The 25,092-nt window shown below is 27.6% G+C and overlaps 3 protein-coding genes across 4 annotated transcripts; 1 reads left to right on the top strand and 2 right to left on the bottom strand.

Moving 5' to 3' along the window:
- Positions 1-791: 791 nt before the first annotated feature.
- LOC105257848 (uncharacterized protein DDB_G0287625-like) lies at positions 792-3,571 on the top strand. The gene is made up of 5 exons (XM_020029535.2): positions 792-881; positions 949-1,069; positions 1,239-1,390; positions 2,031-2,180; positions 2,274-3,571. Exons 1-5 carry the CDS (start codon positions 792-794, stop codon positions 3,540-3,542), a joined length of 1,782 nt encoding a protein of 593 aa, XP_019885094.2. The 3' UTR covers positions 3,543-3,571.
- Positions 3,572-4,481: 910 nt separating this feature from the next.
- On the bottom strand, positions 4,482-19,845 carry LOC105257845 (uncharacterized protein KIAA0513). Of its 2 annotated transcripts, XM_011268739.2 has the most exons (10): positions 19,666-19,845; positions 13,342-13,616; positions 10,907-11,190; positions 10,696-10,737; positions 7,047-7,148; positions 6,736-6,896; positions 6,294-6,480; positions 5,647-5,869; positions 5,478-5,572; positions 4,482-5,409 (listed from the first exon to the last, which is right to left on the bottom strand). In XM_011268739.2, the coding sequence occupies exons 1-10, from the start codon at positions 19,666-19,668 to the stop codon at positions 5,345-5,347; spliced, it is 1,437 nt and encodes a 478-aa protein (XP_011267041.1). In that variant the 5' UTR covers positions 19,669-19,845; the 3' UTR covers positions 4,482-5,344. The 2 variants fall into 2 exon arrangements, with proteins under 2 accessions (XP_011267041.1, XP_011267042.1); XM_011268740.3 differs by lacking the exon at positions 10,696-10,737 and having other exon boundaries at positions 19,666-19,830.
- A 647-nt stretch (positions 19,846-20,492) lies between these two features.
- Positions 20,493-24,751, bottom strand: LOC112637485 (maltase 2-like). The gene is made up of 8 exons (XM_025407311.1): positions 24,548-24,751; positions 24,095-24,282; positions 23,650-23,919; positions 22,789-23,031; positions 22,515-22,697; positions 21,577-21,832; positions 21,143-21,488; positions 20,493-20,676 (listed from the first exon to the last, which is right to left on the bottom strand). The coding sequence occupies exons 1-8, from the start codon at positions 24,717-24,719 to the stop codon at positions 20,607-20,609; spliced, it is 1,728 nt and encodes a 575-aa protein (XP_025263096.1). The 5' UTR covers positions 24,720-24,751; the 3' UTR covers positions 20,493-20,606.
- Between the last annotated feature and the right edge of the window lie 341 nt (positions 24,752-25,092).

Genomic DNA, 25,092 nt, shown 5'->3' on the forward strand with positions numbered 1-25,092 from the left:
ATATATAACGCGTAATATATACACTCCGTTCGTCTCTGCGGCAATCGAGAGAAGCACATCCTCTATTTAGATTTGTATTCTATTCTCTAGACTTTTACGAAATTGTGAATCATGCATTGTGATATTACTATATAGCCTACCTTGTATATTATTATTGCTACGTTACAACTATTATACGTAATGCCACACGACTTTCCATTTTTACTTCGACATTTCTATATATTTATCTTCATCTCTTCATATGAAAAATATTGTAATAAAATATACGAAGCCAAAAATCTAATCGAATTGTTTTTTGCGAAAAGAAGGAGGGAAGCCTTGATCGTAAAATGCTTAGTCTTACTTTTTCTATTATTCCAAAGTTTATATTACAACTTTATATTAAACAAAAGTAATATATATTTTCAGTATATTTAAATTTTATGTATTGCAATTTTAAATTTTGATGATTTAATTTAAATGTAATTTTCTTCGCCAAGAATAATTATGATAAAGCATGTTGTTATTCAAACAATTCTATATTCTTGCTGTGTGTTCTTAATTTAATTTTTTAATTATTGTTATTATTTGAGTCAATATTTTATTTTAATTCTAAATTTTATTTTTAATATTTTTTTAGTATTTTTTTATAATACGTTTATTAAATGCAAAAACTGATAACTGATAATAAAGCGTCATCTTGTATACATATTGTATACATATTTCGATTCGATATGCATATCAATTCTATATCGAAGAATCAATCAACCGCGATATTCAGATCGTGTTAATTCAACGTGGCTACGTCGAGCATGAGCAACAAGATTGAATACTTTGTGAAGTATTCAGTTGCACCTCCGCCCAGCAGAGATTATTACGGTCTAAAGATTCTTCAAGACGAGGTACTAATGAAATTAATTAAATTGTCATTCGTTTTCTTTATATCTACATAACTTGTCATGTTTTTAGGTGATTTTATACTTGTGGAGGATCTCTCACGGACCCCACAAAGGACCAATCGTACATCGTGCCAAGCTCATCGAATTCAATCAGGAGAAAGCCTTGCAAGACGAAATACGTTACGCATTTGGTAACATATTTGACTTTTAAAAAGTATACTTATATTTATCAGCGGAATTCAGAATTTTTTTGTGATATTATTTTACAAGATCATGTTGTGTGAAATTTTCAGATTTTGTTTAAAGTGATTATTTTATTTTGATAATTTTATTACTTATTATTATTTTATTACACTGTAGGTAGACATTTGTTAAAACACGTGAAAAATATTGCCGAAGGGAATAGAAATACTCTTTTGACTTTACCCAAAAATTTAATCGGAAGAATTTCAAGATATTTAAAATTCACAGATATTATCAAATTATCCTCGTTGTCGCACGTCGCCTATGAGGTAAAAAAAATGTTAAGAAAATTAGAGTAATATCTTACTTTCCCTCTGCTTCTATTTTTTTTTTAAAGAGAACTAATTTCTTTACACATATAGAAATTTTCTGCTATCTTAAAACGAAGATACAATATTATAAATAAATTTGAATTATGCGTTATTATAATTAATTATTATATTACTTTTATATAATAATTTTTTTAAATATAATATTTATTAATATTTAATATAATATTTAATAAATTTTAATATAATATTTAATATATTCGCGATATATTCACGATATATTTTAAATAATATTTAATTATAATATTTAATAAATTTTAATATATAATAATATTTAATAATATTTATTAATATAAAAAATGAAATTTAAAAGATAAAAAAAGTAAATATTTTATTATATTTACATATATTTACATACATAATAGAATGTATGTATAATTTGTCTTTTTCGCAATTTGTATTTATTTTAGGAAAATCTCAATATTAAATTAATAACTAAGATAAAAAATAAAATTAATAAAATTTCAATACATTTTTATTACAAGATACAATAATCATATTATATATATATATATATATATATATATATATATATATGTATGTGTATATATGTATTTATCTAATAGATTATACTTTTTAGGTATTTAATACTGATTCAATCTGGCAGATATTTTACAAGAGAGACAAAAAAGCCGAAGTTAGTCTAGAGGAAAGGGAGAAGGCTAGAATCTATGGTTGGAAGCAATTGTATAAAGATAGACAAATGCAGACGTCAATAAGAGATCAAAAAGTACAAAACGACGAAGCAAAGCTTTTAATGATAAACAAAAATAAATTTGTGTTTAACAAAAACATACAATAAATAATTTTTATTCTTTTTCAGAATTTTTCTCGAGTTCCGGTTAAACTTATAAATGATGCAAAAACTAATCAATTACTGGGACCCACACGTACACATACAAACACCAGCAATGCGTCTAAATCTATCTCGAAAACAACTTCAATCACAAATATTATACCGAAGAAACGCTCAGAGTCTTCCAGCACGAATCTCGTTACAATTCCACTTTCCAAAACGATGTCCGATACTCGATTTCGCGCAAATATAAGGAACGAGAAATTAATTCCACAAAAGAAGAATGTGGGAAATGCTAGTTTTACACTTAACGTAAATGAGAAACACGTTAAAAAGGAAATTGCATCGAAAACAATTATAAAACGAGAACCTAAAAATCTTTCCAAGTGTGACGAATTATCTGACAAACAACAAAACAAGAATAAATCGGAAAAGTATCTTAATAAAATCGATAATACTAGCAATGCAAAATCAATAACATTATCACAAGAAAGCAAACTAAAATCCAGTACTTCTAAAATATCCTCTTCTAAAAACACTGTAGGAAATGCCAAATCTTCTTTAGATTTAACGCAGAATTCTCCCAACAAAATTCGATCGAAAATAAAGACAAAGCCTAAGAAGAAGATAACCGCGACCAGATCTGAAATATTCAACACCGATGCAGCTTTGCCGAAGAATTCTTTCGAAAATGATAATTTCGACTTAGCTGATCTAATCGAAGCAAGCTTGAAAAATATCCGAAGTCCACGAAGTATATTTGATTATGATTTTAGTTGCATACAGCAACCGGATGCAACAAAAAAAGACATTTTAAAGATTAGAAACGAAATTCAGAGCGTCAATAAGTTGAACCAACTAAACCCCTCCCGAAACACGAATAACTTTTCTAACAAAATGATACGAGGAGGCGAATTTCTCGAGAAGCTTTCAGAAAGATCTGAATCCTTTAGTGAAATATCCAACGAATCTCTTATAAATGATATAAAATTTGTACCGGATGGAGACAATAAATCGATATTATTAGCTGAAAAATACAGGAAAGCTCGGGAAGACCTCCAACAATCCTTAGATTGGAAACGAAATATGTCAGTACCTTCTGAAGATCGATGGGAACCATATTCTGAGGTAAATTTCCGGAATAAATCCCTTAATCCTAAAAATGTTGACAATAATGGAGAGAAGTATCTTATTTCTCGAAGACCAAGAAATTCCTCTCTTTTAAAAGCTTACACTTCGAGCAGCTTGGAGAGTAAAAAGAATGTTGGCACACATAGTTTTAAAAATGTCAAATAAAACTCACAGAAATCTGAAAAAAAACATTAAGAAAAATCACAATTTAAGAATAACTTGGTAAAAATCTTTTTCATAGATAAACATAATTTTCAAAATTTAGAAAATTCTTGCATCTTATGTGAACCAATAACGTTTAAAAATATTTTAGAACTATTAATGAAAGTGAACGCTATTTACAAATGCATAAAATAATATTTTTGAATTATTATAAAAAATGACAAATAAATTGATAAATTCTAAAACTTCTCTGCAGAGTTTGGATTAACTAAATTTATTTACATTTCCATAAAAATATAAGTAAAATTAATCTTAATAATCTTTCTATTAATTATTTTTTTAAACTTTATATATTTTTATTTACATATAATTATATGTTTATATTTATAAATTTTATTTATATCAATTATATATTTTTATTTATGATATAAATAAGAAAGGGGATTTTTTTCATTAGTATATTAATTAAAAATTCTGATGTGATAACGAAATTTATTTAGCTTTAATATTTTATATTTTCAAATATATCGCAGGTAGAGACATATATAAAATAAAATAGAGCATTGATTTTTTACATTTGATGATATGTGTTTAGATAGAAGCTTTTCTTTTCAAATTATTTACAATGCATGATGTATGATAACAAGGCATTGGAATGCGCAAACTATTGATTACAATTAGCTCGCTAGAGGAACAAGTATTGGAATTTTTGTTTAATAATGGAAAAGAAGCACTTGCCTTTTACATTTTTGTAAATTCCACTTATAAAATACTCTATAATTCAGTCATACATTGTTAAATTAATGCAAAGCTATGCACGTAACGCATAAAAATCTATGTTTATTGTGTTTACTGTGTTTACTGTGGTTACTGTCTAGGAAAGAAGTAATGAAGATACGAAGTAGCACCTGTCTATAATTTATGATTTTGTAATTAACTGTATTCTGTAGCCACTAATTTTTGGATGTAAAAACAGAAAATTTTTAACTACAAAAATGCTGCAGATCTTAATTTTCCAGTAAAATTATAATAAATCTTCGATACATCAAAACTGCTTTATTAATTATATTGTGATTACGTAGAGCGGAGTAAAAGAAGCTACATAGATAAATAATCGTTTAATACGAATTATGAAAAAGTTATTTAAGAAAATGTGTATACATGTTTTTTGTTCCAAAGTCGCATAAAATGAGTTTTGATATATCGAGAATTATCTATATCGAATTATGAATTACTTTCTACTGAGGAAAACATTTTTTTCTTTCACTTTGTTGCCCATTGTAATAAATTACACTCGATAAACTACACTTTGCGATTAAACTGCCAATAATGCAGTTCCATTTTCAAATCTTATTGTCATTTCTGTCCTTAAATTTATTTCACCGCTCCGCGAAAATTTTAATATTTTATTTCAAAATTTATAAATATTCCAAAACAAATTTTTCTCTCAGATTCTCCTAATTTCTGTTATAGAATTAATTTCCAAATGCGAGAATTTATGGAACTTTACATTCGATACGTAAGAGAGCTGTTGTAGTAAGATTTAATATATACTTTTCATAATTTAAGGCGCGCGAATCTGTGCAAGGTTTGAATCTCAAAAATTGGCGTGTCACATGCGGCGTAAGATTCAACAATGTTGATTTTCATCAACAATATTAACAAGATTTCGTTCATAATTGACTTCGCCGCTTTCTCGATCTTACGAAGACGATTCGATTTTCTTGAAAATATTTTCAAAAAGGAATATTTCATTACTTCTTAAAATTATTTTCGAAATTGATCTTATTTACACTCGAATTAAACTACCGCCATGGCTCGGTCTCATCAAACATTCGATCGATGTTATCTCGCAGCATCTTCTCTTGTTCTGCAAAGTTAAATAATATTTGCATTATTTCTAAAAATTCAAAAAGGCATCACATCATGAATAATTACCTTTGGTTAAATTCGCAATGATGCATTGTTTTCGGAGAAACTCCATGCATAAAGCTCGTGACAGACCGAAAGCGTGCATGTTGCAAGTAAAAGTCCTGTTGGATGGAAAGGGTGAATAAAATAATCCGACGTCATAAATTCAACATAAATTAAATATTAATAGGGTTACCCTAACTGTCCGAAGACAATGTTCGCTTGAAACTTTCGATCTTCGGCGGCGATGCTTTCCTGATCTAAGGATTTTGGTCGAGGTGGTACTGGTCTTGATGCTCGTTCACATTGAACCGCATCGAAAAAAGCAGCCGTCCAAAATCTCATGGACGTCCATATTGGTTGAACGCGTAAATGCGTGTACAAATATTCGCGGTAAGGCTCTAACCCAGGAACTTCAACTAAAAAATAAATACGTTGAACAAAATATAACAAATTATGATCAGTCAAACAAATGCATGCAATAATAATTTTGGCAATTTAATAATAATAACACTTTAATATTTATAGCAATTTAGCATAAGAAATTTTATAATTTGCTTTTTATGCTTTTTGATTTAATATACCAAGGAATAAAAATAATTCAAATATTAATTATTATGGGTTATCAAAATAATTATGTCAAACCCGTATAATAATTAATATAGATAAAGAAATATATAATATAATTATATTATCTATTTTATATATGTATAATCATATAATTTCTATATCATGATATTATTATTTTATTCTAAAAAATTATTATTTTAACTGCTTTGTAAAATTTTAATTTCAATATTATTTACAACCCTATTTTGTAGAAAGCTTCTCTCTTTTAATTACCTTCGTGATAAAAAGTGAAGCACATGTTCATGAGACTTTTTGCGGGTGCAAAATCGTCCGCCTCGTGACATTCAAATAAGGCGACTGCGAAATGTTGTGCCAAGGAGTAAAATGAAGCTTCCGTAACACACGCCCGTGCTCTTCTCGCGTTCACCACTCTAGAGAACCATATTCTTCCTGATTCGGTCTACAAATTTATTATTGCATTCAATCGAGCGTTTTGAAAAGATTATAAATATTATCGTCCTATTAATTTTATCAGTATCCTGAATTTATATTATCTTTATATTATCTTACTAGAGTTGTATTTCTTCCCTAATTTAAATCAAATATTTCTTACACTTTAATATATCTTATTCAATATTGTTATTGAAATATTATATTAATATATCTTATTCAATATTGTTATTGAAATATTATATAAAATTTATTTGACACATACCAAGACCATTTGTCCAAAATTAGCCTTTTGCTCTTGATCGATACTATTAGGAGCATCGAATAGTAGAGGTACGAAAGCCTTCATGAAGTCCGCGGCTGCTTCCTCCGATTGGCTATCAGCTGATAAGCTCGAAGCCCAGGACTGAACAGAACCTGATGATCCTGAGGAGGGATAATTTTATTAATTACAATACCCTTTGTCACGCTATTTCTAATTTACACTAGTTATTTAGATAATTAAAATTATTTTTCAAGCTCGAAAATATTTTTAAATTACAATAGCCCGGAAATTAATATTAAAAATTAAATTACCTGATCTCTGCCACATTCTGCGACCATCCATGTTGGAATCTAAGCTAGTGCTGGGTCCATATCCATCTTGATCGCTCGTAGAATCACTGCTACAAGGTACGTCTAAAATAAAGAAATGTTTTCTGTTAAATATTCCATATAATTTACAAAACAACTGTAACTCAACACATCAAGCAATAGTGCGTTACGCTCAAAAAGGCGACAAACTTGCAACCCGATCTAATCTAATGTCTCACCGGACAGAGAAATAAACGACACAATGATAAGTTGATTAGCCTACAAAGTGTTAGTTACTCTTGCGTAATTATACAGACGATTAATCTATCAGTTATTAAATTAAATGCTAAATTATTCTTGAGCCAAGAGAAAATCGCATAAACCCGAAATAAAATAAATAAACATACATGTATATACATGTGCGGTAAATAATATGTTTGTTTGAACAATATATTGTTTTTTCATATTTATTAAAATTATAAACAAATAAAATGCATTCATTTAATTGTGTTTTTCATTTCTATCAGTAGGGGAAACCGGGGACAAAAGTAACAACATCATGAAAATAACAAGCCTCGTAATAAACTACGCAATATGTTGAATAATTTGTACTATATAGTCAAAACGCGTATGCCCCGATTCTCTTCCTTTTCAACTAATTATTGTAGAACGATCGTGCCGGTTGCACATGCAGGAATGAAATTAGTGTATTTGCATTATTCACCTAAGTATTTCTTATTTTAATCTTTTTGTATCTATGCCTAATTAAAGTGTATGTATTGACGTAATTATTTGCTGATGTATTCTCCTAAAATGTATTTATAAGTTTTTATAGTTGATTTAGCTAAGTCTTGTATCATATTTAGGTTATAATGCTTTTTTATTCTAAAAAATATGTTTGGGGACAAAAGTAACACGACACTTTGTGGACGAAAGTAACATGTTTCAATGCTTAAAGTATAAGGGTCCCATAATAACTGTATCAAAGACGATTCTTATTACGTATGCCATAATTGTAATTCAGAATAGATACCAATCTCTTTTGTATAAGTAGTTATCATACAATTTTTACACTATTATTTAGAATTAAACTATTATTTAGACTTAAAAAAGTACAAAACTGGTGTGATATTGAGTATAATTATTTTATAATATTACTTATAATTATTTTGCTTAACGAAGATTATTTCTTTTAAGTTTTTCAAAGATGATAAAAATAAATGTTTATTTTAATATAATATAGAACAAAAAAATTTATAATAAAGTTATCTTGCTTAATAAAATCTTATAATAAAAGTTGCCTTAAATTGAAAAAAGCCATATTTATTTTATTTTCTCGAAAATAAGAACTGACACTTTTATCCCTAGACTATGCTTCTTTCGTCCCAGGCCCCCAAAACAAAAGTAACAATCAACGTACTTGCGAAAAGCTATAATAACTCTTTAAATATTTATCATTTGAGATTGAAACATAGGTACAATAATAGAGCAAGACTTTTATCGCCGGTCTCCCCTATAATGCAAGAATATAAATGTTATACAATTGAAAAATACTTTATACCAGAATTATATTTAAGATTATTTGCTTGAGATTACAGTTTATGTTCAACTATGAATCTTAAAAAGCTTTTAGAATTTTTACAGTTTATGTTCAACTATGAATCTTAAAAAGCTCTTATAATTTTTATAGATATCAATTTCGCGAACGTTTGACACAATTTAAGTGAGACGGCAAAGTGCTTTTATGAGTACCTCGTTATTATATATAATTACAATGACCACGCGATATTACTTAATTATTTTCTATCTACTTGCACGTCCTTGTGATAGAGCGAGGCGAAAATAATAGAAGAGTCCTACTTCTAGCTGACGATAAATATATGTTTGTCTATCACAAGAAACTACTCTATAATATATCACGCAGTAGGATTTATTTTTCATTCATGTAGAATAGAGTCCCTTGTCGCATAAAAATGCATATGGATGCAATCGGGGTGCATAAGTGGGTCACGTGAAGATACGCACACATATACACAGGTAACAACATTTTTATTAATAGGATGCAACGTCTGGCAAGAAACTACGAGTGTTTTCATGTGTTCGAATATACAAAAGCCGAGACGTAACGTAAATTCTAGAGAAAAATGCTTTTTTTACTTTTAAAAATATTTAAAAAGATGAAGAAGTTTAATTAATTCATTATTATAATTAAATAAATTAAACAAATTAAAACGTTATGATCGATATATCTTCAATTTAATGTAATGTGACATATAATGATATAAATGAAAAAATTGAAAAATTAAAATAAATATAAATTAGTTATTTTCTTTGATATAAATTATTTTCTTTCTGTCTTCCTTTTTTCTCGATTTCTCAACGCATTCTTCTCAAAATTAAAATATCTGTATATTAATTGAAATAAATGCATGCTTATTATATTAATTGTTTGTAAAGAAAATGTCAATATTACAAGATCAAGCTTTGTAAGTTTCTGGTAATTTTATCTATGCTTCTTATAATTTAAATGGCTTTAGAGGAGCTAAAGCACATTAATTTCCAGTTTACTTAAATAAGACTCATGATATATTAAATTACAAACATTGATGTTTCTAGGTCAAATCGTTGGAGGTCTTATCAGAATCGACCCATGGATATTCGAACACCAGGTTACGCGGACATATTGATTGCACTAGTATTCACTAATCACATCTAGCGGAGGGAATCTGGATCGGAAACTCGGACACGTGAAAAAGAATGCTTACGATAACACCAAAGTATCGAGATTTTATTTGGATTATACAGGATGTTCCATTTTGCTATCGAAATATCTCATAAAATCTAAAAGATGCGAAAAAATATTTCAGACAAAAGTTGTATAGTTTCGAGGGGGACATAAAATGGTTCCATTAGTTTGACCTTGAAGAGTTACCTAAAGATCATGTGAAGATTACCTTCAACTTTTTAAATGGGACACTCTATATGCTTTTGCACATTCTTGTAACTCATCTCGAGAGCTTTCCAGAACACTATAATTAAGTTAGTCTTGCTAGAAAGTACATACGTCCTTGACGTGACTCTTCAAGATCAAACTAATGGCACCATCTTATGTCCCCCTCGAAATCATATAACTTTTGTCTGAAACATTTTTTAGTATTTTTTAGACTTTACGAGATATTTCGATGGCAAAGTTAAAATGGAACACCCTGTATACATATCTCTCTCTCTCTCTCAAATGTTAATGAAAAACTAATTTTATGTTGTTTTAGAGTTATATATATATCAATTTTTAGAAGAGAAATATTAAGTTGGAATTAAATGTCACATTGATATTTTATCATTATTAGAAACTAATTTTTTGTGGAGTAGGCCTTTCAAAATATTAAGAAAAAAATATCATATATATTTTTGTAAAACGCATTAATTATTTACATTGATCTTATAATCTTTTATAACATGAACAACGAATACTTCAGCTATGATGAATCAAGACTAAATTAGTTTTCAAGAGGATATGAAGTAATATCGATTAATACTTGGCGTATATGGCCCGAATATCGATACTTTAAACTGAAGCATCCCTAGGTGCGGTACAGGAGACTCGCGGGTGAGATCAAAGGGACAGTCCACACTGACTGACTGTTACATTTACCTAAACGGAAAACGACCGTCTGATAGCGGGTCGGCGCCCTCGCTTTGTAAAAAGAAAAAAGAATACAGCACATTATTTCCGAGTCTCGATAATTGCATATTCGCGAAAATCGCGAGCGAGAGAAAGTTAGCGACCATCGAAGACGACGAGAGTCGTTGACTCCGACTCGTTCGACGTCGGCCGCAGATAATTAGAGGCGAGGACTAATCACCTGCTCTGTAATTCAACTTGTCGTAAGGATCGGGCCCGGTCGCTTTGATATCCTTCTCTTGAAGAGGCTCTATACTTTCTTGGCTGTCCCGATCGGGACTGACATCCTCCTGCTCCGTTCGGTTCTCTTGCTTTTTGCTCGAGACCGATCTCGAGGATGCTATCTCCTCGTACGTCATCCCGGGCGGGTACTTTCGTGCTCTAGAAAGATTGGTGCTTGTTTGTCGCTCCAATTTGTGTCGCGCTATCGCCTCATAATCCTCGTAAGATAATCCCGCACCGAATCTAGGAAAATGAAGAAAAAATTGCGTATCAGAACACGAATTATTCATGAGAAACAAATATTACGATATTATCTTCTCTCTTTCTGCACAGAAAAAAAGGACATTCTTGTTTTAAAAACATATTTGGTTTTAACATGGAAATCTTGAAATGAGTTCAATCAAGAAAAATATATTCTTATGATTTAAGATTTAATTTTCTTGAATGGAAAAGAAACAATGTTAGATTAGAAAGTAACATGTTAGAAAGTAACATTTTTAAATCAAAGATTATAGGTTTCTTAAAGTAGAATTAAATAATTATATATTCTTGAGGTGACAGTTACAATATTAAAATAAGACTATAATATTGTTAAAATTTAAAATTATTAAATTCTTCTAAGAAGATTATAAATTGTTGCGTATATACGAAACAATGAACGCGTTAGTTTAAGTATATAAGTTTTGATTTGACACTTGTTTTTTTCTGTGTCTCTCTCTCTCTCTCTCTCCCTCTCTCTGTCCTTTTGTCTCTCCCTCCCCAAATATGTCTATTAATTTATATTTTTCTTACAATTTTATTTTTTTAGAGTATTGAAGAAATTTTTTTGTATTTCTTGTAACTTTTATGTGAAGTTTTATGTGAAGTGCATATTTCAGATTGTTCTGAAATTTTACTTACTAATATATTTCAACACGCTGATTATGAACATAACAATGAAAATTAATAACAAAATCATCTTTAAGATCAAAATCTTTAAGAAAAAATAAGTTTTTATTATTTTAATAAATATTGATTTCAGTAGGAAAAGTTTCAAATAAAAATTATACCTCTCTTAAAAACGTAATTTTTATATTGTACACATTATTACGTGAAAACAGTATTTTACGAAAAAAACGAAATTTAATATTTCTTTTTATTTTAATAAAATCGTAGAAATAAAACCGTAAGAAACATTTTTGAAATAAAACCGTAAGAGACATTTTTGAAATTTATTGCCATAAGTCTATCTTTATAGATACTTAGAATTATTATTATGATACAGAAGAGGCACGCGCGGAAATGTTCTCTTTCGATTGTGATGAGCTTTTAATATGTTATTTTCTAAACAAAAATAAGGGACATATAAGTTAATAGACATATTCAAAATATCAATAAATACTTACAATAGCAACGATTAATAATATATTATTAAACGATGTCACATATTAAGCTAACGCTTACAAAACAACAACCTTTTATATTATTACTCCAACAGATTGCTTCAGATATATTTATATTTTATTTTTGTGTCTTGCATATAATATTTATTATATATTCAAACGTTGTGTGTTTAAGGTTATAAAATGTCTAGCATGATAAAAACTTCCGATAACGATACATAGAATGTCTTTTAAATATATCTCTGTTAGTTATCTTCTATTACAGAAAAACAGGATGCGTTGCGCGAAGAATTGAGCGCAAGGACGCACACGAATAACATATTTACAGAGAGGTTCTTCATTAATTCTGGAAAATAATTTTTCGAAACATAACTTAAAATCCTATATGATTGAGTTCGTAAAAAAATAACCTTTATTTGGTGATAAAAAAATTTTTAAATTAAAGAAAAATGTTTAGTGGTCGCGGTATTTTGAAAAATTAAAAAAATAAAAAAATTTTTTTGTCATTGTTATAAAGTACTCTTAAAACTTTTAATTGGAAAATTTTTTTCCATTTCTTATAGTTTCGGATATATTCGTTTCAAAAGAAAAAAATCAATTTTTTTCAAAGCGGTGTTTTATCCCCTAGATATGCGTATGGGCACGTATAAATAAATACGTGTCCCTTATTTTTGTTTCGAAAACAACATATTAAAAGCTCATCGAAATCGAAGGGGAACACTTCCGCGCGTGCCTCTCCTGTACCATAACAATATTTCTAGGTATCTATAAAGATAGACTTATGGCAATAAATCAGAAAAAATATATAAGGGAAATTTACACGCGTTTTACTAACTTAAGAATTCATTTTAATTGCAAAACAAGAAACGCTAGTTTAATCAATTAAAATTCTATTAAGTTACTTCTTACTTTATAGAATAATCAATTTCGGAGTTTCAATGATGCATGCTTAATGTCTACGCTCTTATACTAATTGTTGTAAATTCAGAATAATAAAACGCGTTGTTTATACCTTGGAAGCCTCAATTTTCGCCGTCCTAATTGCTCCTCTGACTTGACAGTCTGCGGTAAAGCTTGCGGCGATGACGGTGGCGAAGAAGGGGTTGTAGTCAATTCACTCTCCTCTAAACTGCTACTAAGAGCGGATCCTATTCTATTCCCTAGGCCTTGTAAATACTCCCCGCTTCCTCCCAGAGCGGATCGCACGGACCTGAGAGCACCTCTTGTACGTCCAATTAACGAACCTCCTCCATTGGATGGTAAAGCTGTTGTAACATCTACCATGTTCTGAAACAACATCACAATACGTGTTATTAATCTTTGAGCTCTGTCGAAGAATTCCTCGAGAATTATTTAGCAATGCTATAGCAAACTTTTATATCTACATTATATCTAATATTTTGTTTGTTTAATCATCAATCATCAGGTATCTCAAAATATAAATGTGAGTAAAATTAAAAATTAAAAAGTAAATTATTAGATATATATAACAGATGATTTTAAGATTAATAATGTACTGCGTATTTCTAAGCACAAATATTTATCATATATTTGCAATTAAAGAAACAAATGTGTCGTGTCGCAAATAGATTAAGCCTGAAATAATACGGAATATATTGCTAAATTAATATAAAGTCTCTGATTCAATTTTTGTTTTTTCAGCTTTTATGCAAAATAAAATATTATTGAAAGCCTTGTTATTGTGAAAAAGTAAAGAGAAAATAAAAAACTACTGCTACGTAAAAATAACTTCAATACATACGAATTGAATAAATAGAAATTATACTTGACAAATTTATAATGTGTACAAACGTAATTCCTTTATATCATAAAAAAATAGAATAAAATAAATTTTAAAATAAAAAATATCATATTCTGTGAAAAAATTTTTAAAACATATATAAGATAATAAAAATATTAATTAAAATTATTAATTAAAATTATTGTTATTAAAAATATAACATTTGAAACTATTGTTATTCTTACGTAATGTTGTCTAATCGCCAAATCGAAATTAAAAATAACAACGTATCGAATTTACTTCATACATAAAATTTTAACAAGAGAAGTTGTAACAATCTAAGTATATTCAACTACTGACCAGAAAAAAATTTCTAATTTGCTATAACAGTTTATATCGAAAGCTGATTGTGCATTTCGACATTTTTATAAAGCAATTTACGAAACGCGACTTATCGACTATATAGTCTCTGTAAAACGAGGAGGGCTAAAAGTAATCTCAGATAACAGGTATATAAGCTTCATTTCCAATGTATATAGGCCATTTACTCATTTATGCATACGCACACTATGCGTAAAGTGATAACGGATGATTGTGATAAAAAGAAAGAAATAAAAAAAGAGAAAAATATCGATTGAAAATAATATTAACATTTTGAGATTGCTTTTACAATTATTTAAAAGTTTGTACAATTTTGAATCGTAATAAAAAAATATTTTGTGCAAAAAAAAAAGGAAAAAAACTACGAACGGAAAAAAGAATAAATTACAATTTATTGCGTGTGACACAAATAATTAATTTTAATGATATAATATTTCTGTGTTGATATGTATATGTATTGTATGAATGTATCTATTGTTTTTCAAAATTTTATTCAATCTCCATATGAAATGATTAATAAAGTTTTAAATTTTATCTCCAGCTGTCATTTTAACTTTTTATGCTAACATAGTTGACATAAAAACAAAATTTGAATATATTTGTAAAGTAATTAATAATAATCTATATGATTATTTTTATGTTAATTATATTAGCGTAAAAAATTAAAATGACAGTAACGATGATTAATCGACAGAATCTTAGATCTTCATTAATAATGCCATTTCTCAGAAAATTGAGCAAAATCATCGCGTGTTTTAAAAGAATTCATTAACCAAGATACAAAAGTTATATCATTCATCAATAATAATAAAACCATCTAAATGCATAATAATCTCAATAAACATCTAAATGCATTTTGCGCTCGTCCGTCCAATTATACTACATTGCATACGACCTTTCGCATTCACATTTTATACCGAAAAGAAAAATGCGTGACATATCACTCGAAGAAAGGGCATGCCATTTTTCACATTTTTTGACGCAGAGCTTTAAAACGTTTTAGTTAATGTCGTACTATTAAAACAAGCAAAATATCATTAGTAAATAAATAAATATAATGACATCTTAAATTCTATATAATAAATATAACAATTTCTATTTAATGCTGCATATATTGATCTAACTATTCAATACAAAGAAGAGTAAAGAAAAGAAAAATCAATAAAAGAATATAAAATAAATTCACAAAAATCGGGCTTGATATCGAAACAATTGTCCATTGTCGATTGGACATGTTGTACTGAACAGACTTTTATAATTGGCCTGCTATACATTGGTGACCGCAAGAGATATAAAATCCCAACGGATATCCTATGAATTCTTATTAACCACAGCTTATGAGTTTTTGATAAAATCCAATTTTACTTTGTTCTGGATACTTATATTTATAGGGATTTTATTTTTACATGACACTATATGATTTAATTTATTATTATTATAATACATTCAATCACCTAATGTATTATTATTATGTTATATAATAAATTATAATTTATTTTTTTTTGCATTCATAGTTTTCTTTCATTTTTTTTTAAAAAATATTTTTTTGTATTACGATTCAAAATAGTACAAACTTTCAAATAATTGTAAAAGCGAACTCAAAATGTTAATATAATTTTCAAAACAATATGTATAAACAATGCAAAATAATGTTAAGAATATCTATATATCTTTGAAAATCAATTTTTAGTTAATAAAATTAAATAAAGATTTAATTATATAAGTATTACCTAAATAATTTTTATACATTAAGCTTGTAGAATACAAATATATTTGATTATGATAAATAATTCATTTTAAATACATCAAAATATATCTAACATTAAAATTAAACAATTGTAATAAATTCTAAACTTATAAATAAATTGTAAAAGATTTGCTTTTAAAAATTAAAAAATATTATATGACTGCTAAAAATAAATTTTATAAAACACAATCTACAAAAATTTATTATATCAAATTTTTTGAATTTGATATAATATAATATGATATAATTTTGATATTTTCTCCAGAATTAAATTTAAAGAATATTTATTATTAATCAATATTTTCTCAAATTTCGATTGATGGATTATCGAAAATATTCTATAAAATTTTTCAATAACTGATTGATTTATGACACAGTTATTTTAGAATCAAATAAAAATTTAATTTAATAACATATAGTTTTTAATAAATATAATTAAAAATAAAGAGAAGTAAAGAACTGCCGGATGTTATCGTGTGAAAGCCTAAACAAAGCTTCCTACATGGTGTCTAAAGATAGATCATCGATTATGTTCACATGTCTATGGCAATTCGACGCCGCAAGAATTTCCGATTAATGTGGGTGATGCGAGGGTAGCAGCACGTAATATCAAATGGAAAGAAGTGGGAAGAAAAAGAGAAAGAGAAATCATGTCAAGGATATATTCAAATATTTAAATATAATCATCATCTTAATTTTGTTTCCCCGGAAAAGTTTATTTAATCAATTATCGCATCTTTAAATAAATTTAATAAATAGAAATGTAACATTTAACATTTGCATGCAAAAATAATATCGCATTGTATAAGAATATATAATAATCTTTGATATTCTAATAAATTTGAATTAAATTGTTTTCTCGTTTCTAAAAAAAATTTTCCGTATCATTTTTGTCAAAAAATTTAAAAGAAATAAATGTATTTATTATACATGTATATTAATTATTGTTAATTATGCATGTTTTTTAAATGGAACTGTTAATACAAACTAATAAAAAATTTAAAAAAGAAAAAAAATTTTTTAAAGAATTTCTTTTTAATTAAAAATTTATTTGTCAATACAAACTAATGTATGATAGTTTTAATATAAAATATTTATTAAAAGTTTATAGCACAAGCTATTAAAAATTTATTTTAATACTATGAATTAAATGCTTGCTTGAAAGCACCAATTCTCTTTAAGATAAGATACATTATTAAAATAATTAAATAAGTAATATCAAATGAACAATGATTCAAAATGTTAAACTATAAAAAAAATCATAAAAAACTAATATATTAATTTAATTCTTCTAACTGATTTCTTATCCTATAGAGATGTAATAAAGTTCTAGTCTAAAATAACAAGGAATAATCACATTTAACACAAGGAATATATCACATTTATACTGGAGATAACATATACCGACATATATGTACATAAAACATATCTTTAATATAAAAGATAAAAGAATGTTATAGGATGTAAGATTAAATACGTTAATATTACATACTAATATAAAATTTTGTAATTTTTTTACATAAAATTTATATGATATCAGGAAAATGTACGAATATTGCAAGGTTCAACGATCGGCAAGCAATCCAACAGATAGCAACAAATATAAAAAAATGCGATACATCGAAGCGGATTATGCGGGAATGAATGATGTCGGGGCATGTGGGCGATTGTACTTCACAGTGACACACAACTGCAATGCAGCGTTATCTATATTATGCAGTTCCGCGCTATGTTAGATGTGCTTATTTGCGTGCGGACATTTGCGGTATAACAACGAGAGGGAAAGAAAGAAAGGGGTCTCTTTGGGTTTATATGTGTGTCACGCGATGATAAACACGAAAGATACGCATCATAAATGCAAGTGCCATCTGTCATTTAGCAATTTTGCGAAATGCGTTGAGGCAAATGCATCGAATTAAAGAAAAAGCAGTGTGACATAACTGTGCTCGTCATAATAAACAATGGCTTTATCTGTTGTCTGGCGCCTTATTATCGCAGCGCGAAACATGATTTAATGTGTATTACGTATGCAAAATAAACATCGCACAAGTGTCAAACGGGAAGTGCAACTAAAGTTGCTGATAATAAATATTGCGATAGTAAATTTGCAAGTTGGGTTTGTAAAAAGACGGAAACTTTGCTCTATTGTTTTAAAATATTTCAAATATTATTTTACACATAACATCTTTATTCTCAACTTTCGAAAATTATTCTCCAATATTTTGTGCACTGATATATTATATTATATACTTGCATCGCTCTTTAAAAGTGCAAAAACAAATTTCTCTCTAATACTTATCAATAAATAAAATGCTTAAAAAAAAAAAAAAAAAAAATATATATATATATATATATATATATATATATAAATTATATATATATATATATATATATATATATATATATATATAATTTAATACTTTTTTGTTTAGAAAATATTGCTATTTTATTCGACAAGTTTTTACGTTGATAAATATTTTTGTATTAATAATTATTGTTTAATGATCTATATATTAAAATTAAATTGAATTCCTGCGAATGTTTATATTTAAGATAGCTTTCACACAATTATAATGTTTTGCGAATAATGTAATCAGAAGTTTTGCTTATCAATTATTGTTACGCTGCTATAACAATCAACTAAGTATCAAACAAATTAAAAAATTGGACACAAATGTGCAACTGTGACATAAATGTTCTTATCAAAAATATGTAACTTTCATCATGTTTCGCACGTTATCGATTTTATTATCAATGAAAAGCAATTTAATGCATACATATGTGATTTATCATGCGATTTCAACATATGTTAAAACATAGATTTACAATATTTTTTAATTTATTATCTAATAATATCAATTTAAAATAATAATAATTAAACAATAAAAGAACATCAAGAAATTGTAATAAATTATTATTAAATCATTTTTTATGCAATAAAGTTTAAAAACATGTAGGGCAAAAATTTTAAACATATTTATTTACTTCAAAATACACATATTTATTTATTCAAAAAAATTATTTAAAAAAAAGATTTCTAAATAAGCGAGCCTAATTTTCAATAAATAAATACCTTGATAATAAAGTCTCAAATTTACACAAATTATTTTTCCAAAAATAATTAAAAACAAGATAATATTCAATAAAGAACGCTGGAAAACAGTCAATATTGCAAGTTGTTTAAAAGGCATAAAAGTGCAGCTGTGAAAACAGACGATATTCTCTCGTTATCGCTCTTTAACATTCTCTATATATTGTTCTCTAATATTTTCTATTTTATTTAAGAAATAAAATAGAAAATGACAGATTCTCAATATGTAAATATTTTTCTCAAAGATTATTGTTATAAATAATACAATAATAAATAGATGGAAAAATTTTGTAAATTTATAGCTATCGAAACATATTTTTTCTTACGAATTAATAAATTGAGCTTTGATGTATTCTTTAATGAATAATTTGAATACCATGCAGGGATGAAGCCCCAAGACCACAAACGATCACTATCGCCCTTGCAAAACGTGAAACACGTGAACATGTGCGACACTGTTCTTGACATACTACTTTAGACTTGCACTATCGCAAGCTTTGCAGCTGCTTCGAGGACTATTCGCACGTAACGTTACATTACCCCTCCAGTACGCGATCGGATTAATAAACGCGCATGCGTTTATCGCGATCAATACAAGGCCTCGATTTACCAGCACGTTAATTAATTCCACTAGTGAAATTTGCTCGCATACATACTAGCAGTCGGTATCAAATCAGTTGGCAATGAACTATCCGAAACATGGATTCATATAGTTTGATGAATGTATAATCGCCAGATAAATGAAACGCGTATTGAAAAGTTTTTAGGAAAATAAATTATATAAGATTATTTTTTTTTGCTCTTCAATCATAAAAATGATAATGTTAATTTTGACCCGCAAAACAATAATATAATATTTTTATTAGAATGATTTTGAAATATTTTGTACCTAATCCAATTATTTAATTAAAAATGTTAATATATAACATATACAATATATTTAAAATATATTAACAATTATTAAAATATATCAACAAATAAAATAAAATATTAATGTAATTAAATGCGTATAATGTGTGTAATGTATAATTTCAATTTTCTGAAGAAATAATGCAACAAAATTTAATAATATATAAATTGAAAATTATAATACATAGAAAATTAAAATTATAAGTGTTTAAATTATATACGTTTCAATTTTGTAAGGATACTTTTAAAAAAGTCACAATTAAATGAAGTATTTTTTTTAATTTTTTATTGCAGGAAATATTATAATTTTTAAAAGCATAGTGAAATTACGTTGTAGGAAATATTATAATTTTTAAAAGCATAGTCGACAAAGTTTCTATTTAAATACGTGCTTCGAAGGTAGCATATTCATTGAATGTTTAAAGACGTGTACACTACAGCTGCTTTCTCGGGTAAATATATATTATCTATGTTAACCCTGCAAAAGATATATAAAAATAAATTATCTGAATTTGTCAACATCACCAGACAATGCTTATAGCATAATAGTTTGCATAAAGTATATTTTTTTTGAAAAACCTAAGAGAGATTCTTTTATAAATTATATATGTATATAATTATACATTTAGCAACATATGGTTTAAATAAATATCAAACAACGGAAATCAAACAATACTTATAATTGCAATCAATTAAAAACAAAATTTGTTATCTAACACTTTTAAAAATATAAAAGCATATTTTTCAAAGAGTGAAAAGTGTTTATAATTTTTAAATTTGACTAACAAGAAACATATTTTTGTTAATAAAACTACAAGTGATGCTAAACGTTTCTAAAGAAATCATTCTCGTTGTCGAACAAAAAGTTTTACTATTACTTCATAAGATTTATAGTTATAAGTATGTGTAAAAACAATTTTAAAAAAGTACTTAAAAAGCCTTACCGTTGTTTTGGAGAAGAATGAGTTCCAAAGCAAGAAACCTGAAGTTTCAATTGTTTCGGAAGATCTTGATCTGACAAATCAACAAATTGAGGGATGTAATCGTCGAAATTAATCAGAAGTAGCACGGTGCGATCATCGCTGCTTCTGATCACACCCAGAACTGTACCATTGTTCGTCGTGAACGATGCATAGCTTCCTTGGGTAAGCGCTGGTTCCTTTCGGTGCAAATAGGCTAAGGTTTTATAGATTTTATAGTGTGATTGATAACTACGCTCCTCTGCCTGCAAGTTCAACGTCTTATAGTTTGGATTCACCGGAAGCCACGTCGAATTTGCCGTGCTAAAACCTGCCGAAACGAATAATTAATTGATTCAGATTTAGAAATACATTATTAATTAATTAAACATTATAAATCGCAAAGATTCATCTTCTACCTGCGTTCTCTTCGGCACTCCATTGGAATGGCGTTCGTTCTGGATCGCGAGATATAGCCGCATAATGATCTTTGCCCGCGATGCGAGCTAAGGGATCTTGTGTATCCGCCCAGGATATATTCCTGTCGTCCACCATACCGATTTCGTCGCCGTTATAAGTCACTGCCATGCCCGGCAAAATCATGGACAACATGGTCATTTGATCCAATCTGCCGGGAAAACGCGAGGCTACGCGTGGCCTGTCATGATTTCCCAACTGAAAAAATATTACTTTCATATTAAATTCATATTATTTAAACTTCATTTATAATTGAAAAAAATAAATTTGCTATTTTTATATAACATAATACAAAATCTGAGATTCTATTGTATTTGTCACGTTTATTTTTATGAATAAGATCCATGTAACTATTGTAGAATATGAGAATTAAGCATTTGAATAAAAATCTTTTACCAAAAATACAACATACAATACAACAACATTTTGGAAAATATTAAGCCTTTGTAACTGATTTATATATAGATTATATTCTCAATTCATCTTATATATATATATATATATAGAGAGAGAGAGAGAGAAAGAGAGAGAGAGAGAGAAAACAAAAATATGTACAACTTGGATTTTTCTTTTTCAAAAAGAAAAGTTTTTAAAAATGTATGCGATAAAAATTTATAACATTGTAAATTTAAGTAAAAATTTTTCATGATTCCAGATGTAATAAATTCTGCCGTTTTTTTAAACTATTTCTAATGGAATAAAATATTTATTTTCACAATTGTATAATGCAATGCTTACAAAATATTCAATATAAATAAAAATTATAAAGCTTTTTTTATATAAAGTAATTAAGTTAGAACAATAGAAAATCTGTTAAATTTCATCAAAAAGAAGAAATAAAATAATCTTTTTATTATGATGATTTCGTGTAAATACGCACCACCCAATTGTTGCTTTTACCATATGGTACTGAGTTTATCCAGAGGTCTATTGTGTTTTTGAAATCTGTTGCGGTTGAGCTATTAGTGACATTTGTAATAAATAGGAAATTGAAAGGCAACACATCATAGTCATAATATTCTAATGTATGTTCTAAACTGCTGTACGTCTCCATCACTAACATCTAGAGAAATTAGAAAGAGCACATTTTCTAAATCAATAAGTCGTAAGTTCAAAAACATATAGATTTGAAAGAATAATATTGCTTTATTGACCTTTTGATCTAGATTACGTTCATCAGCATATCCATCTAGGTATTTTCTCCAACTTCCAAATAGCTCGTAAGTAGGTTTTAGATCAGCAGTGTAAATAGGCTCTAAATAGGTATACTGATCCGGCGTGGAATCAGGCGCATAACTTCTAGGCTCATCTCGCAATTCTTTATCCTCAAAAATATACGGGGCAGAATCTACGCGGAATCCATCTACTCCTTTATCCAACCAGAATTTCAGTGCGTTCTATAACCGATCGAAAAAGAAACATTAAGAGTTGTAAGAATAAGCTTAAAGAGCTGTAATGTCCAAGATGCTTTATACGCTTTCTTAATATATTCTTCTGGTTAAAACTTTGTTTTTAAACATAAATTTATATTTGGAATTCAATTTACGGTTATAAATTTTCACTGAAACTTTTATATACATAAATTAAAATCTGAGAAATTTATAATCTAGATTAAATAATAAATTTTTAATTGAAGCATAAATACGATAACAATATAATAAAGAATGAATTAATATGCAAACTATTAATATTAATAAATTATAATATAATTTATTTTGTAACACATATGTGTGTAAGATCGTGTTTCAAGTAATAAGTTAAAGAATATATTAAACATTTTGAATTAATAGAAATAATAAAAATTATTATATTAGTTTTTATACTAATAATACTGACAAGATTTATTAACCTAATTTATTAAAATTATAAACACAATAATTTTTTTTATTAAAACACAAATAATATTAATGTGACTGGAACACCAGAAACAAAAATATTTTAATGAAAGTCTTCTTCCGGAAACACAATATATATAACAACATTTTAGAATAATCGAATTTTTCTTTGAAACTTACTCGCATCTCCTCTACTACCTCCGGATTTGAGTAGTTCAAATCCGGCTGTATTGTACCGAATTGATGAAGATACCATTGCTTTAATGAAGGAACATAAGTCCATGCGGGAATATTAAATAGACTGAGCCAGTTGTTAGGAGGTGTTTTGTCATCTTTATTTTTACCGTCTGCCCATATATAATATTCCTTATATTTCTCATCGCCTTGAAGAGCCTTTTGGAACCATGGGTGCTGGTCAGACGTATGGTTAGGTACGAAATCGAGGACAACCTATAGGAATGATAAAGTAACTATAAAAAAAATTAATAATTCTCTACATTTAATTATCATAATATGAACAATCAAATTATATTATATATAAAAATTATGATTGGAATAAATTAATTGATTGACATAAAATTATTTTATATTATATATAAAAAATCATGTAGGCAGACTGCCGCACTTTTAGGCCGAGTTTATGAGCTCTCATCACAAGTTTCTCAAAATCTTCTAGTGTACCAAATATTGGAGCGATTTCCGTAAAATTAGATATGTCGTATCCACCATCAGCCATAGGACTCGAAAATATGGGCGACAACCATATCGCGTTGATGCCACTATTCTTGACATACTGGAGCTTTAAAGTTATTCCTGAACATCGGAAAACAAAATTTCAAATTTTGCTCATGTTGCTATACTTGACTTATTGATTTTACCATTAATATTTATCAATAATAAACCTACACACTCGGAAATTAATTAAATATAATTAGCAATAATTATTCAATAAAATTATAACATATATATAAATGTAATAATTTTTTATTCTTCATTCTTATTTTTTTTTTTAATTCATTTATTCTTCTCTTCTTATCTTATGCGATATATATTAACAAATAACGATTGACATATTTACCATTTAGATCGCCTACGCCATCACCATTGGAATCATAGAAACTTTTCGGATAAACCTGATAGAAGACAGTGCTGTTCCACCACGACTTATTGAAAATCTCTGCAGATGAACTGCTGAGCAGCAGCAGTAACGCACATAAACTTGTTGTCAGCGACATAATTGCCGTTTGCATTTGTCGAATCTGAAAATGCTTATATATACATTCATGACTCTGAAAATCAGTTATCTTCTTATTTTTTAAAATTAATTTTCTTCGATCATGCTTAATAAATGTTGCAATATTTTTACGCTTGAGAAAAACAAATAATTGACATGCATAGAACAAATAGATTGATTACTGCTGCTGTATGACTTTTTCATAGTCATTTATCAATTATTGCGATAGATAACTAAAATTTCATGGAAAGATCGCAAAATTAATGACAATGAATCTATATAAATGACAGAATCTTTATCAATAATAACATTATTTGTACAATGAGGAATCGGAAATTACCATAATTTATGATCTGTGATGTGTCGTATAGTTTTAAATTAAATTCAAA

Source organism: Camponotus floridanus, unplaced genomic scaffold, assembly GCF_003227725.1.
Source record: "Camponotus floridanus strain SB8 unplaced genomic scaffold, Cflo_v7.5 scaffold17, whole genome shotgun sequence".
NCBI lineage: Eukaryota > Metazoa > Arthropoda > Insecta > Hymenoptera > Formicidae > Camponotus > Camponotus floridanus.